Source organism: Anguilla rostrata, chromosome 9 (assembly GCF_018555375.3).
Source record: "Anguilla rostrata isolate EN2019 chromosome 9, ASM1855537v3, whole genome shotgun sequence".
In the NCBI taxonomy this organism is placed as follows: domain Eukaryota; kingdom Metazoa; phylum Chordata; class Actinopteri; order Anguilliformes; family Anguillidae; genus Anguilla; species Anguilla rostrata.
The window spans coordinates 11,077,192-11,090,834 of record NC_057941.1 but is presented as its reverse complement, the minus strand read 5'-3'; the positions used below and the strand labels follow the sequence as shown (position 1 = coordinate 11,090,834).

Here is a 13,643-nt window from a genome sequence, read left to right as displayed (position 1 = left end):
GAGTGGAATATATTAGCTAAGCTTTGTGAGCGAAATGTGAAGGAAATTGTTATGTGTCCCTTGAAATCGTGGCGTGTAATACAGGCCACCGAGGTCTGCAGGTGCCCAGGTGTGTGATTCGGTTTGCCCATTACTTCCCCAGCTGAGGCCCCTCTCCGGTCAGACGTGGTTCGGCTTCGTGACAGCCGCGCGAGCGCCAGTGGGAGAAGACTAATGAGACCTGCGTCTGAAGAGCTGCACATCAACATCGTGAGTGTTTCCAGGCCTTTCCTCCCTCCTGCACATGCTCAGAATGACCGCTGTATGCTTGTTTTCAAAGCAAATTATTTAAATGATTTAAAGTGTTTTTTAAATCAAATTTAACCAAATTTTACATTTGTGGGTTACTTTGTGTGGAAAGGAAAGACTGCGGGGTGGTTTAACATCTGCAAACCTGTGCTCTCTTCCTATATGAATAGGTTTTTGAAGTCATTTGGATTAGAAAATTAGACTAGAGGCTGTTTGACTTTTAGTTTGTCCTAAGCATACATAATGTGAAGGCACATGTAAAAGGAAATTAATTTGCATTTCGCTGTTTCTCAAGCATGTTGTTTTTGAAGTTGCATGACTGAAGGGAGCTTAAAATATGAAGGAACCTTTCACCTGAAAAACCTCAGGGGCGAGACTAGCTGAACGAAAAGGCTGTAGCAGTCAGTCATCAAAATGCTATCTGTGAATCCCTCAGACATTTCTCCTGACCTTGCTTTCAGTTTGGAAAATGTGCTGCTGCAGTTTCACCTAAATCTAAGGAACTGGCCAGCTGGAATGCTATGTCTAAGATGTCTGGGCTGGTTTATATCCACTGGGTTTAGCTGGGTTTTTCTATTGAGTGGTTTACAATTTTTTTTAACCATCTTCAATATTGCGTTGTTTGTAAAATTCACCTTAGCATCTGAAAAGAAAGGATATGCTAGCACATTTGCTAGCACTTCTTATACATCTTTCGCAAGATTCAACCTGACACATACTGACTATGACCTGGTGGTTGACCCAAGGAATTAAACTGTAAATGCTTAGGTTCTTTGACAGATAGATGAAGTGATCTTTTTTGATGTGTGTTTATTTGGTTCTTTTGGAAGGGGTGTGATATTAGGGAAGGGTGTTAGATTTCTCGCTTCATCTCTCCGCTGACGGCACCCACATTTAGCCTCGTCACATGGACTGTGTAGCGCAGTGTGACGCTCTGTGAAACAGCCACCACTTCCAGGCCTGTGCTCTCTATGGCAGACAGGAGTACAATCTTAGTGTCTGGTGCCCAAACACTTGTCATGATTGGAAAGTAAACTTGGCAGAAGAGGCATTCGCGGAGTCCAGTGTCTGCGTGCGCGTGACACAACTGATTCATAATGCAGCAGAGAATAGCAATAACTTTTTTTCCCCAAGAAAAGCTAATATTTCCTCAGTCTCTGGATTTTGAGAGTTCCAAGATGTGTACAATGTGGTATGTTCTTCTGAACTTTAGAATACACAGCCTTCTGGCAAACTCCGAAGAAAAAACACCATTCCTCTCTCCCCACTTAGTAAGCAAACTCAATTCATATAAAAAATGGTTGGAAATGAGGTGAATCAGAATGCATTTCATTAGCAGTGTTGGTTTCGAGACCTCTTCAGTTAAGAGCAGTAGGTGCTGAATTTTAGCATAATGGTTAAGGAGCTGTTCTTACAAATTACAGAGGTTGCAGGTTCTATTCCCAGGTGCAGCACCGCTATTGTACCCTTGAGCAAGGTACTTAACCTGAATTGTTTCAGTAAATATCCAACTGTATAAATGGATTATGTGTTCAAGAATGTAAGCTGTGCAAGTGTTGATAAGAGCTTGTGTTAAATGCTAAAACATCAAATGTAATGTTATTTTTACTAATAATCTGTTAAAATGTAAAATGGTACAGAAATTTTATGTATCACGGAAAATACTTCTCCTCGTGAGAAATGTGTTTTGTTTCACGTTTGTTAAAATCTAAATGTTAGTTACACGAGAGATCTAGCAAATGTAGTTTGCTTCCTTGTTCTCAGTTCCTCAGCTAAAATGTCAGGTCACTGAGGGAAATGTTGTAGCTTCTCAAGCACAGATAGCTCTCAGTCCTTCTCAGGGATTAAAGATGTCCCAGTCCTGGAGAGATCAGTACAGTACTTTTCAATGTTTATCCACTGTTTCAGTCTACTGAAAACAACTTTATTTATGTAGAACTTTTCATACAACATTTTTCAATTAATAAATAAATTGTTTATTTCACATAGCAAAAACTCTGCCAGTTGATTAGTAGAATCAGGTGTTAGCAGACAGTGAGTTATGTTTACACCGATATTTCATAGCATGACTGGTTTATAAGGGCTTTGAGCTGCTCAGTAGGAAAATAAAAATGTTCTCCTTAGACGTTACACCAGTGTTTCCATGTAGAAATTCTTTTCATCCTTGTCAGGCATTTATTTTCATTGTGAAGCTGTTTATCATACAAATGTTCAGGTTAGTGTTAGGGTTGGCAGTACTGTGCTTCCTGTTTTAAAGACATCTGATGCCGGGTCCTGTCTAGCTCCTGCGGTTTGTTTTTGCTTTATGTTTCAAGGTCACCTCTGCAACGTTTGAAAAAACACTTCAGGCTTAGCAATTGCACTTCCTTAATTTGAACTTTACACAAATATGAGTAAGTGGGAAACTGTATTGTCCACAGGGGTAGTGTACTGTAGATCCACGGATCTTTAAAAGAAATATATATATATATATATATATATATATATAAATAAAATAAAAACAGACAAGAAATTCCCCAACTTGTACCCCAGCTCAAATGTAACACATAGGACTAAATTAAATAGTTCTATAAGGAATTAAATAAATCATATAAAACCTACAATGAAAGTCCTGAAACTACTTTATTCTGTCCTGTATGTAAGAGACTAGAATTTCAATCATCAAAAACATTTCTGTTGTCATTTTATATTAAGAAGCTGCTGTGTGTCCGTGTGTCTTGGGTTTTTATTGCTTTTAATTTCACGGCTTGCAGATATCCGCGGCCACGCAGTTCTCCGACACAGTAAACATATACCTTGCTCCAGTACAAACCTATTGAGAGATTGGAGATATTGGTGCACTGCATTAGTCCACTGGGAGAGAAGCAAATGCACCACTGAAATTCTCATACTTCACGCTAGGAGGAATGATAACACTTAATTCAACCTGATTATCAGAGAGACAGCATTTTGTGTGCTTGTCTGCTTTTACAATCTAGGCAGTTTTTGAACGATTACCAAGCCTGAGAAATAGAAATGGAGAATCGGTCCCCCAGAATTTATGAGGATACGGTGAAGGACCAGAGATGGGTCACTGCCGCACAGTGCCCAAATTGCAAAGGCTGTGGAAGTATGTAGATTTAGTACCGCAGTGGATTAGCTTCCTGGTGCTGCAGTATGCCTCGTCTTTGATTTCACTGGATTTCCACTGCGCTCACTGGCTCCTCACAGGTCTCCCCCGAGAGCTCCTTCTGTACCATGGGAGCAAAAACACCAAAGCCCCGCCGCTATTTAGATCATTTATTCTTAAAAATGATGTGAGAGTGTGAGCAGATTCCTCAGATGTGAAAGGAAAAAGAAAACCGGAATCTCCCGAATCCTGATAAAATACACTTTCCTATTTTTAGTTATCGGCAAAATAATTACACAGGGATGCACATGGCTTGTTTCTACATGCATTTTAATAGGTAACTGGACTTATTAAGAGATGAGTCAGCGAGACACAGACACCGATATGGAACAGAGGCTGGAAATCGGGATTGGAAAAACCCCTGCCTCTCTGATCAAGCATGTGAATTTAATAAGTCACTGCGCAGATGTTAGCGCCTACCTCCGAACGTGCGCAGTTATAGATCCCCGAATCAGGCAGCAGGATGCGTTTTGCGCGCAGGTTTGGGAACACCGCGTGATGTCCAAAGCCGGGATTATTTGAGGGAGAATACCAGCGCCGAGCTCTTTTTTTCCCCCCACCCAGATCTGTTGAGCGCCCAACTGTCCACCACAGGCTGTGATTCAGGATGCTCCTTCATTGTGTGTCTAAGAGGCCATCGGTAAGGCTGCGCTTTTGTGTTCTGCTGTGATGATTCCTCTGTCTTGCAATCCAAGCGGAGCTTGTTATATTTTTGTCTCCTGCCCTGGGGAATTGTCGTGACACAAACACGAATCTGCAGTCTCGGTTGCTGATTTTTTTTTTTTGCGTGTTGAAATTCAACCCGGTCGCCTTCACTAGAACGGTCTCGCTTTGTTTGTTGCGGTCTAAAACCGTTCGCATTCCTCTTCGGTTCCTGTCCCTGATTGCAGCAGCTCTGCCTGTCCTATTGTCGACCGGTTATTTTCCTCAGGGGGGCACATGTTGTTGTTGCAAAACTTGAAATACCTTGGCACGTATCTTGGAAGTTCTCCTGTGAGCTGGTGATGTTTAGAGGCATTCAATATTTAATGACAGCCTGGTCGAATATCATTTTTGGAAACATTTTCTAAAAAAGATGCATGCTTTAATTTAGAGCTCTGATGGGTATAATATAATAATTGTATATATAATCAATTATATTATTTTCATAATTTTTTCATACTAAAATTCATTAGAATTATAATTTTATAATTAGAATGATTCACAAAACAAATGTAAAATAAAGACAATTATGCTGCATTTGTACTTATTATTACTTATACTGCTGGATTCAAAAATGGTTACTACATTTGAAATTGTTGTATATTAAATACAGACTGTAGCTCTGAATTGCATGGTCATTGGAAAGAACTGCATCTTTAAGTAAATTGTAATAGCATAATATGCAGGATTTTCACCTTTAAAATATCATGCTCAGTTATTGCTATAATGCATTGGCAATCTGTGTCTACGGTTAGCCTACTTCTGCCCAGCCCTTGCTTGTTTACCTGAATTTGTTATTCTAAAAAGTGTTTGGGACGTTTCTGGACCTGGCCCTTTTCTTCTTTGGGCCCTGCATCTGAAAAGCATGTGACTAATAGAAGAAGGAGAGAAGAGGAAGCGTGTGTTAATGTTAGCCTATGTTGTGTTTGCTGGCCTATTATGGCTATATCGTTTAAGTTATTTTTACACACCTGTATAATGATTATTGTCTTTCCGGGAGAAGCAAGTTATACATTTTAATTTAATACAGTTGTTTATGTGGTGACCATGTGCTGTTATTATCATTGTCTAGTTTTGGTTAATGTAGGCTAATTAATTAGTAGTCTGATCATTTCAGAATAAAATTACCCTCTACATTTATCGTGGAGGCATTTCGTATTGTTTGTTTCATTGGTTAATACACAGTACAAGAGTTACCTCATAATCTACTTACAGTTCCTGTAATAATGCGATTTATCTGTGGCAAGGTTACTGACACTGTTCATGAGCTTTTGCTGTATTGTTTGCTAGTTAGCTAGATTACTAGCTAAGGAATTGTTAATTAAATATGCGTGCTATGTAGAACACAGAAGATACCTTTGTAATGAATGTAAGATCTCTATCTTTGCTGTTTACATACTGTTAACTACTGCAGTTCCATCTTTTTCAAAATATTTAACCTTTATTTAACCAGGAAAACCCCACTGAGATTTAAATGTCTTTTGTAAATGTCTTCTAACATAAAACGCAAGGTAACACAAGACAGACAAACGAGTTACAAGCATCAAATCGGGAATGCGACAGCAGTGTGATGGCAAATCTGCATGTTTACAACAACGACAGTTGTAATCTTTAAACTATCATCTAGACTACAAGCGGGTTATTTTGAAAATATGAGGACTAATTTCATATGTCAAAGTCTATAATGATTTGTGAATCATGATAAATTTGCCTTCTCACCTCGATGCTGTGATCTAACTAATTCTGCGGTGCAGCTAATTCAAGGAGTACATATTTTTGCATCACAAACTGGAGGCTTGGCGCGTGAGCAGTCTTGTGCATTCCCAGTATCCATCGCACGAGAGGCTGATTAGGAAGTGATATGATCTGTCTCTCATCTCACCCATTGAAAAGAGTGGCATCCCATTGTCCATTTATATACTGTCAATGGTATGAATGCAGCTATTGCTGTATGTTTGAAAGAGACAGGATTCCAACAGTCTGCAATACAATGTTATTAAGCCGATATAGCTAGTCAGAGCAACATATTTTGTTGTTTTGTTAGTGCATTAGCGCATTAATGCTCTAACAGAACAACAAAATATTTTGCTCTGGCTAGCTATATTGTGGAGCACACTGTATTAGCATGCTGTATCTTGCTGGCTGCTGACTCAAAATTATTTGGAAAAATGTGAAAGGATTCACTATTTTTTTCAGAACTTTCATCAGAAGTAGGCCTAGCTAAAAGCACGTAGCAGCACAAGTACCTACTGTTGACTTGAGTGCATGATGGCTTTTGTTCTTGGTTAGTAGAGGTACATTAAATTATTGCTTTCACTAATGTGGACATCCTATTTATCTTTCTCATTTTATTGCAAAGTGAAATGATAACTAATTGTAGATTTCAAAAGACTGCTTTTACTGCAAATTTGGATTATAGTCTTCTTATGCGTTATTGTATCAATGTTTTATCTGTATAGTTTTTTAAAGGTGTGGTGCATTTGAGCTCTAATCTCCTGACTTCCTTTCAACACTTTATAATGTAGTGTATAATTGAATATGCTGTGTAATTGAATTATAGGTCAGTAGTTATTTTGTGTTTTGAAAAATGCACACTTTTTTAACTTAGATTAGTGCTTCAATGCACCGTGCTTCTAGATCATTCTTTCAGCCCCCTTCAAATCTCCTGCTAAGCCTTACTGAATTATTCATGTTTGATACTTAGCAGAAAACGTTTGTGTGTTGTGGTCTGTGTTCTACTTCAGTGTAGAAAAGATCAGAGTAGCAGCAAAACCCATTTGGACCGGCCCAGTGAATGTCACCTTCAAAGATGCACTAGGAAAGTACTGAAACATGGCATTTAAGATCTTTGGAACTATGCTTTCCAGAAGTCAACAGGGGTCTCCCTGCCTCGTCCTGTGCTTCCTTGTGGAAGACACTTTTCATCCACCCACTGATCTGAGCCAACAACCTCTCAAAGCAGCAGAAGAGGGTATTAAATGTATCTAATATGTTTGGCTCTTTTTTCGAATATTCATTTTGTGTGCAAATAAACCTCCATAAGTTTGGTAACAGTAGACTGGAATTTGTTATTTTTGCTATGTACTTATGGCATTTGGATTTCAGATTAAAAGATAAACTTTTGATGAAACAAATGTACAAACAATCAGCTTTTATTTAATGGTATTTACATGTTTTACCATTTTACAGAAACAGCTGTTTTTGTGTGCACAATTAAGTTAATGGGTGAATTTACTGTAAAAGTAAATCAAAGTAATAAGGTATTTGATTATATAGCCCTTAAATGCAATAACTGCACCAAGTCTATGACCCTTTGCAATCACCAAACATTTGGTACCATTACCATACTTGATATGGGCCCTGTAGTTTTTTGAGCCAAACTCACTGTGCGAGTCCCCAAAAAAATACTTTGGAGATGGATCCCGATGAGAAAAAAACCATAGGTTTTAGATCAGGAGTCACAAAATGTGTTTTCTTTGTCGTTGTACACATTGCGCTTATACACTGAAAGTACTGCATGCAGTACAGCACACAAAGTCGCCTCGGCTGGGATAAAGCGATTTCTTCTGCTGTGCAAATCGCTGCTTGGCGTAAGACGTCCACAGCGGTGTACAAAAGGAAGTAAATGCAGTCCTGCGTAGGATGTGAGAGAGATTAAACATAATAGGTCACAAGCAGGAAGCTACACTGGGATGAAAGCGCGCAAGCAGCCAGCGTTTTGGCAACGTTAGCCGACGCAACAGAAAGAGATGGCGTCAGAACACCTCAGGTGAACCCACCCGCTGTGGAGCCAAGTCCCGCCTGGAAATGAGTCCAAGTTTTGCGTGGCCACTGACGGGTGCCGGCGGCGGTTGTGAAGGTGCGATACGCTAATAGCCGCGTACAACCGACCTGTCGATAGGAGGTTCCGGTTGCAACTGGTCTCCGATCACGTTACAGGGCGGGCGGACCTCGCTGCTCTGCACTGCTCAAGTGCTCAAGTGTGGCCTGCGCAGTTGAACTAGCAGTGCTAAAAGAATTATCACAAACGTTCAGCTTGGTGAGGTGCTGTGATTTGTGGTTTTTTCCAGTTTGTGGTATCACTGATGGACTGTGATTGGCTGTCACTGTTTCCATGAGAGGCAGGGCATCAAGAAAGCATTTTTGAATTTATGGAATTTGTATACTTAATTTCTCCTAGAAGTATGAATAGAGAAATCTTCGGACAGATGTTGGATCGTGTTTGCCAAAATGCAGCCATGGCAAATGATGTGCATTGTAGCTGTCGGCTGCATGCTTTCATATTTAGTTTTTCACTACCTTTTTTTCCCTTTTTCATTACCATTATTCAGTTCACTGGGAAGTAGGGCAAGAGTCATTTTCACATGGCATTTTTCAAATAAAGAAAGCATTTTTGCATTTAACATTCTGAATGTCACTGAGATTAACATCACTACTCTTTAAAAATGCCATCGGGTCTTTAATAACCGCAATGAGTTAAAAGAGCATAGTGCAGGTTTTATAATGACTCTTTGAGCATCTACAACAGTAAACACCAGTGACTTTAAGTGGCGGTAGTTTTATGCCTGTCTCTTATGTTACAATTTTCACCTTCAATTTTCATGTTAATGCAGTTATAGCTGCAGGATATAATGTTTGCTGTGCTAATTTACAGTTTTTTTCTTTCTTCAGCCTCATATCTGATAAGGTATGGGTGGCCACAATGTAAACTAAACAGTGTAGAGCACAAGCATTTTCCAAATTTTAAAGTTCAAAAAATGCTGAGAACATTCATGTGGCATCTTCATTATAAAACAGAATCTTCCCCCATTTTTTGTCTGTTTGGATGTTCTTCATGTTGTTCATTTACAGTGTAAATTTTACACAGGCTATCAGTTATCATTTTCATTAAAAAAAGGTTCCACTTGGGAGGAGGGTAAATTGATTAGACAGAGAGAAAAATATATATAACGGGCTGTCATTTAAATAAAGCAGGGGTCAAAAATAGAACCGAATTTAAGAAATGTTTAAGAAATGTCACAGAGACTATATGCTTTTATGAGTGACTGCATGTGTTAGTGTGGGATACAAAATAAACAGATTATGGTTGGAAACAGGTCTGCTGGAGCTGCATGCTGGGAAGATTACATAATGGAATTTGAAAGGATACCTCAAGAGCTTATTTGCGTCATTTGTGATGTCATATCTGTTCTGGGTGGACTGGAGACTCCCTCAGCTGCTCCTGCGTAAAGGACTTTAGTGTGTAGTTTTTGAGTAGGCGTGTGCCAGTTCTGCGATCCCATGCTGATATTCTGTGCCAAAGCTTCATCGATTCAGTCTTGGAACACACTGCTATTCTCTGTTGTTTCATGTTTACAGAAAAACATGATTCTTGAATTGGGGGCCGGATGTGATTTCTCATACAGTGAGTCCTGCTGACTAAGGAACAGAGAAAAGAAGTCATATTTACACGTGTCAGGGTATACATCCTATTGCCTGTGGATACATGCGCCTTATTCTACCTATCCATGCCCCTTTCTCATATCCACTATGGCAGAAAGGTTCAAGTTACTCCCTAATTAAATGTAACTGGGACATGAACTTGGACCCCGTTGCCATTTTGTGTCTAGCAGGTCCTACTCTGTCACAGACTTCGCCCTGAGGTTCTGGGTTTTGTTTCTGTTTTGATACTGCGCAACATAAAATCATATTTTCTCAAGTCAAAATAAAAACTCTGGTTTGATAATTTTAAAAAAAGAAGATCTATGGGGTCTTCCCCGAGTCTCTGCCCCTGAGTCCACACCGCAGTGCATTAAAACGCCTCCCCCAGCTGCAGCTTCCATACGCACAGCTTTATTCCCACAAACTCGGAGTTGTCACGACGCATTCTATTCTTAGCGCTGCGCGTGCACCGCGCTACCTGCCTTTCTTTCCCTTTTTTAAAGAAGGAAATCGGTTCGGTTTTTTCTGTCCGGCCGCTGAGACCGCTGTACCGCTGCGGCACGCGTTGGTCGGGCTTTCCCCCCGCCGATAGAGAAACCCGCTCGGCGCGCGGGGGTGAACATCCTCGGCTTCTCCTCGCGGCGTCTTTGAGGGAGCTGTTTAAATGTCGGCGCCGGAAGGCGCCGTGGGGCGTCTGTCGGAGAGATGCGGGCGCCGCGTGCTCCGGGGACCTGATTCAGAGAGCACATCTGCTGCTTTGACCCCTGGTGCGGGTGACATTTGTACGCCCCGGTCCGGGCCCGGCCGGGGTCGCGGGAAGAATCCGGAATTAGTCATTCAGCTCAGAGATCTGACAAGTGTATGTGGCTGCGAGAGCCAGCCCTGGGCCAAAGACTCATTTTCTGCTTGTCGACCTGCTCTTGTAGCAGTGTACAGTCATGCAGCGTGCACACCCCAGAGTGGTGTTGCACTTTTCACAACGTGCACACCCCAGAGTGCTGTTGCACTTTTCACAACGAGCACACCCCAGAGTGCTGTTACACTTTTCACAGTGTGCACACCTCAGAGTTCTTCTTGCTGCTTAGACTTGAAAACAGGCATATATGCATGATGGTTTCGTGCTCCTTTTCAGACTAAGATCCTTTTTGGAAAGTAGGCCTATGTGATTCAGTCGTGTGATTCTGAAATTTGATTTGTTGTGACAACCAAAATGATCCCCAAACACATGGAAGAATACCACGCTGCAGCCTTTTTATACGAGATTTACCTGACAGGAAAGCCAGTAAGACTGTACCATTTCTCAATGATAAAATTCCGGTGAATCAAAAGTTGATAAACAGAGCCAAGGGCTCTTTTGGGCACAGATGAACTCATGACTTATGGTTCATCTCACTAATGCATGTAGTGAGTTAACCTTTAAAATGGCTGAAAGGTCATAGTGCTTCACTCTGTGAGGAAATGTTTTACATGGGCAATTATTGAGAAGATGGAAGTAGAGATTTTGCAGCACCATAAGTCCTATAAATATTAAAGAGTCCCATGAATATTAATGTTTCACCTGTTCGCATACTCCAGGTAAATATACTATTCTGGTCTAATTCGTACAAAAGTCCATTAGAAATAAAGTCCATTTAAAAGGAGGAATAATACAAATTTCTCATGGACTAATCCTGCATAATTTCTCAAGTGGTTACGTTTAATTTCTTTAAATGAACTGCTAACAGACTGATGGCTATTGGATGATAGGTTGATAATGGATGCTTCATGAAAGCAATACTGAAGGTTTATGAGCCTCTTATCAAGTGACCTAAAAATATCACAGCGGATCTTTAGTATCATAGCAAGTCTTTATTTTTTTATTTATTCATTCCAGTCATTAATTTCAGAATTGTTTCAAGAATTAATGTTTAAGAATTTTAAGGATATATTTTTAGTGTAGCATATCTGCTGAAAGTCTATGAAGCTGAAGGACTAATCCGGTCAAGGACTGTTCACAGGTCAGGACCTGCTATTCCGTAATGAAAACTATCCGCTGCTGCTCCACCATTCTGCATCCATCCGCTATTAACTTTGGGCAAGAAACGCTTGTAAAGATAATAGAGATACTGTCAGAGGAGAGTGATGCAGTGCTGCTGCAACGTGTGACGCGTCCACAGTGAGAATTCAGTCACGACGCACTGATGGGAATTCTGCTTTCTACCAAACATTCAGTCCACTGCTGTATTACCATAGAGCTGTACACTGTTCACTGGTATAACTGTTGCAGATGCATGCTAACACATGATACGGACACATACACGCAGTAACGTATGATATGTCCACAAACATTCCTATGGACACACATGCACACACATACACTCACATGCATGCACACGCATGCACATGCACACAGACAGTGAAACATGATCCGCACACACACACATACAATAACAGATGATATGCCTGCACACTCACATCCACAATGACACATAATACGCACACACGCGCACACACACTCGCACGGTTCTATACACGACACTGAAACTCAAGTAAAGTGCCCTCTGAGGGTCACGCAGGGAAATGCGTGCAGTGCAGAGGCCGGTTCATATTTTAGTTTCTGGGAGAAAGGTAGGGTTGCGTTTGGGGGAAAAAAAATGGCCGAAACTCAAGTTGAGACACGAGTGGGCGGGCTTTCGTACAGTGGCCATTTCAGTCCGGTGACAGCCAAATCCATATTTAATACTCCGGAGAGTGAGAGATCTTTTTAAGACTCGGAGAGCTCCTTCCCCTCTGTTCTGAAAATGGAGGTGACGCACGGCGCAGGCAGCTGGATCCTCTCATCTTCCCCAGCGCAGAAAGGTCTAAAAATAAACCCCTGCGTGAAGTGTGTCAGCCTCTTGCTGCAGGAGCGCTGTTTGAGTCTGCCAGGGGGGTTTTTCCCCTATTTTAATGACTTGCGGTTCCTGCCCGCTTTCACCTGCGCACCGATGATAAAAGCCATTCTGTTGATTACATCATTAATTACTGATCAGAGTTTCAGCGCTTTACTCAAAGATCTCTCGTCCAGTGAGCAGCAGGGTGCTCATAATTCTAAGAAGAAAATGCTCCTGTATAAAATCTTTGCACAATATCATTAAATTCTGAACCTAATATTGTGTGAGACATGAAAATGTTACACTTAGCAGAGTCCTTTTAAAATGAAAAACCCCAGAATTTGAAACCAATAAGAAAATTGAAAGGTTACCACTAGAATGTAGCCAGTGCTTTACAGCTTATTGTTTCAGAAGGTATTTTAAGCGGTAATTTCAATTTAAAATGGGAGTGAATGCACTCGGTTGAGTGCAGACCTCTCAATTCACAACGGACTCTCCTCCGTTACCTGATGGTGGCACTGGAGGAAAGGGGTAACCAAAATTGGGTAACCAAAATGAATGGGTTTCTTCCTCTTGGGAACATGAAATGTTGGCAGCAAATTTCATGGCAATCTGGCCATTTTTCAAATATGCCTGTCATGGATGGACGGACAAACGGACGGATGGAGGTCATTGCATAACCTTCTTGGCGTTATGACATGGTGATGGTTTCATGGTGGTGATGCCTCTGTTGGGGAAGAACAGTTGTGATGGAGACAATAAATCTAGTCCATTTTAGGTGCAGAATTTTTCTTTCAGTATCTCACGGATAATTGTGTAAATCTAAAACTAATATTTTTATTTGCCCACATAAGGCATTGGTCTGATGATTTTACTTTTATGCCAATACAGGTACAATTATGCTTGACTTTGGAAATAGTTAAACTCCACACAGTAGGCTACTGGAAAATGTAGTTAAGCTAGTTGCTCTAACTTTGAGTGTAGATACGACAGTGAAAAGCTACAGTCAGTTTGCTATTTATCTATGCTAGTTTGGTAAGCAAGCTATCGGTTTGTAATGTCCGGTCTGAGTAATTGATGGGAGAAATTTACCGGTAGGTTGTTAGGAAATCGCTTGTCAATGACTAATGTTGGTTCTGCCAATCCCCTCCACCCAACCCAATGCGAACCAATATTGCCATTATACTGGTTGGTAGATCACTTAATAAAAA

General features: G+C 40.7%; 1 protein-coding gene across 3 annotated transcripts in view; it reads left to right on the top strand.

Moving 5' to 3' along the window:
- arhgef9a (Cdc42 guanine nucleotide exchange factor (GEF) 9a) overlaps nucleotides 1-13,643 on the top strand; it is an 87,578-nt gene that overhangs the window by 15,014 nt on the left and 58,921 nt on the right. For all 3 annotated transcript variants that reach the window (XM_064350358.1, XM_064350357.1, XM_064350359.1), the window contains exon 5: nucleotides 143-249. In XM_064350358.1, coding sequence (XP_064206428.1) covers nucleotides 143-249 — 107 coding nt within the window. The remainder of the gene's footprint in view (nucleotides 1-142; nucleotides 250-13,643) is intronic.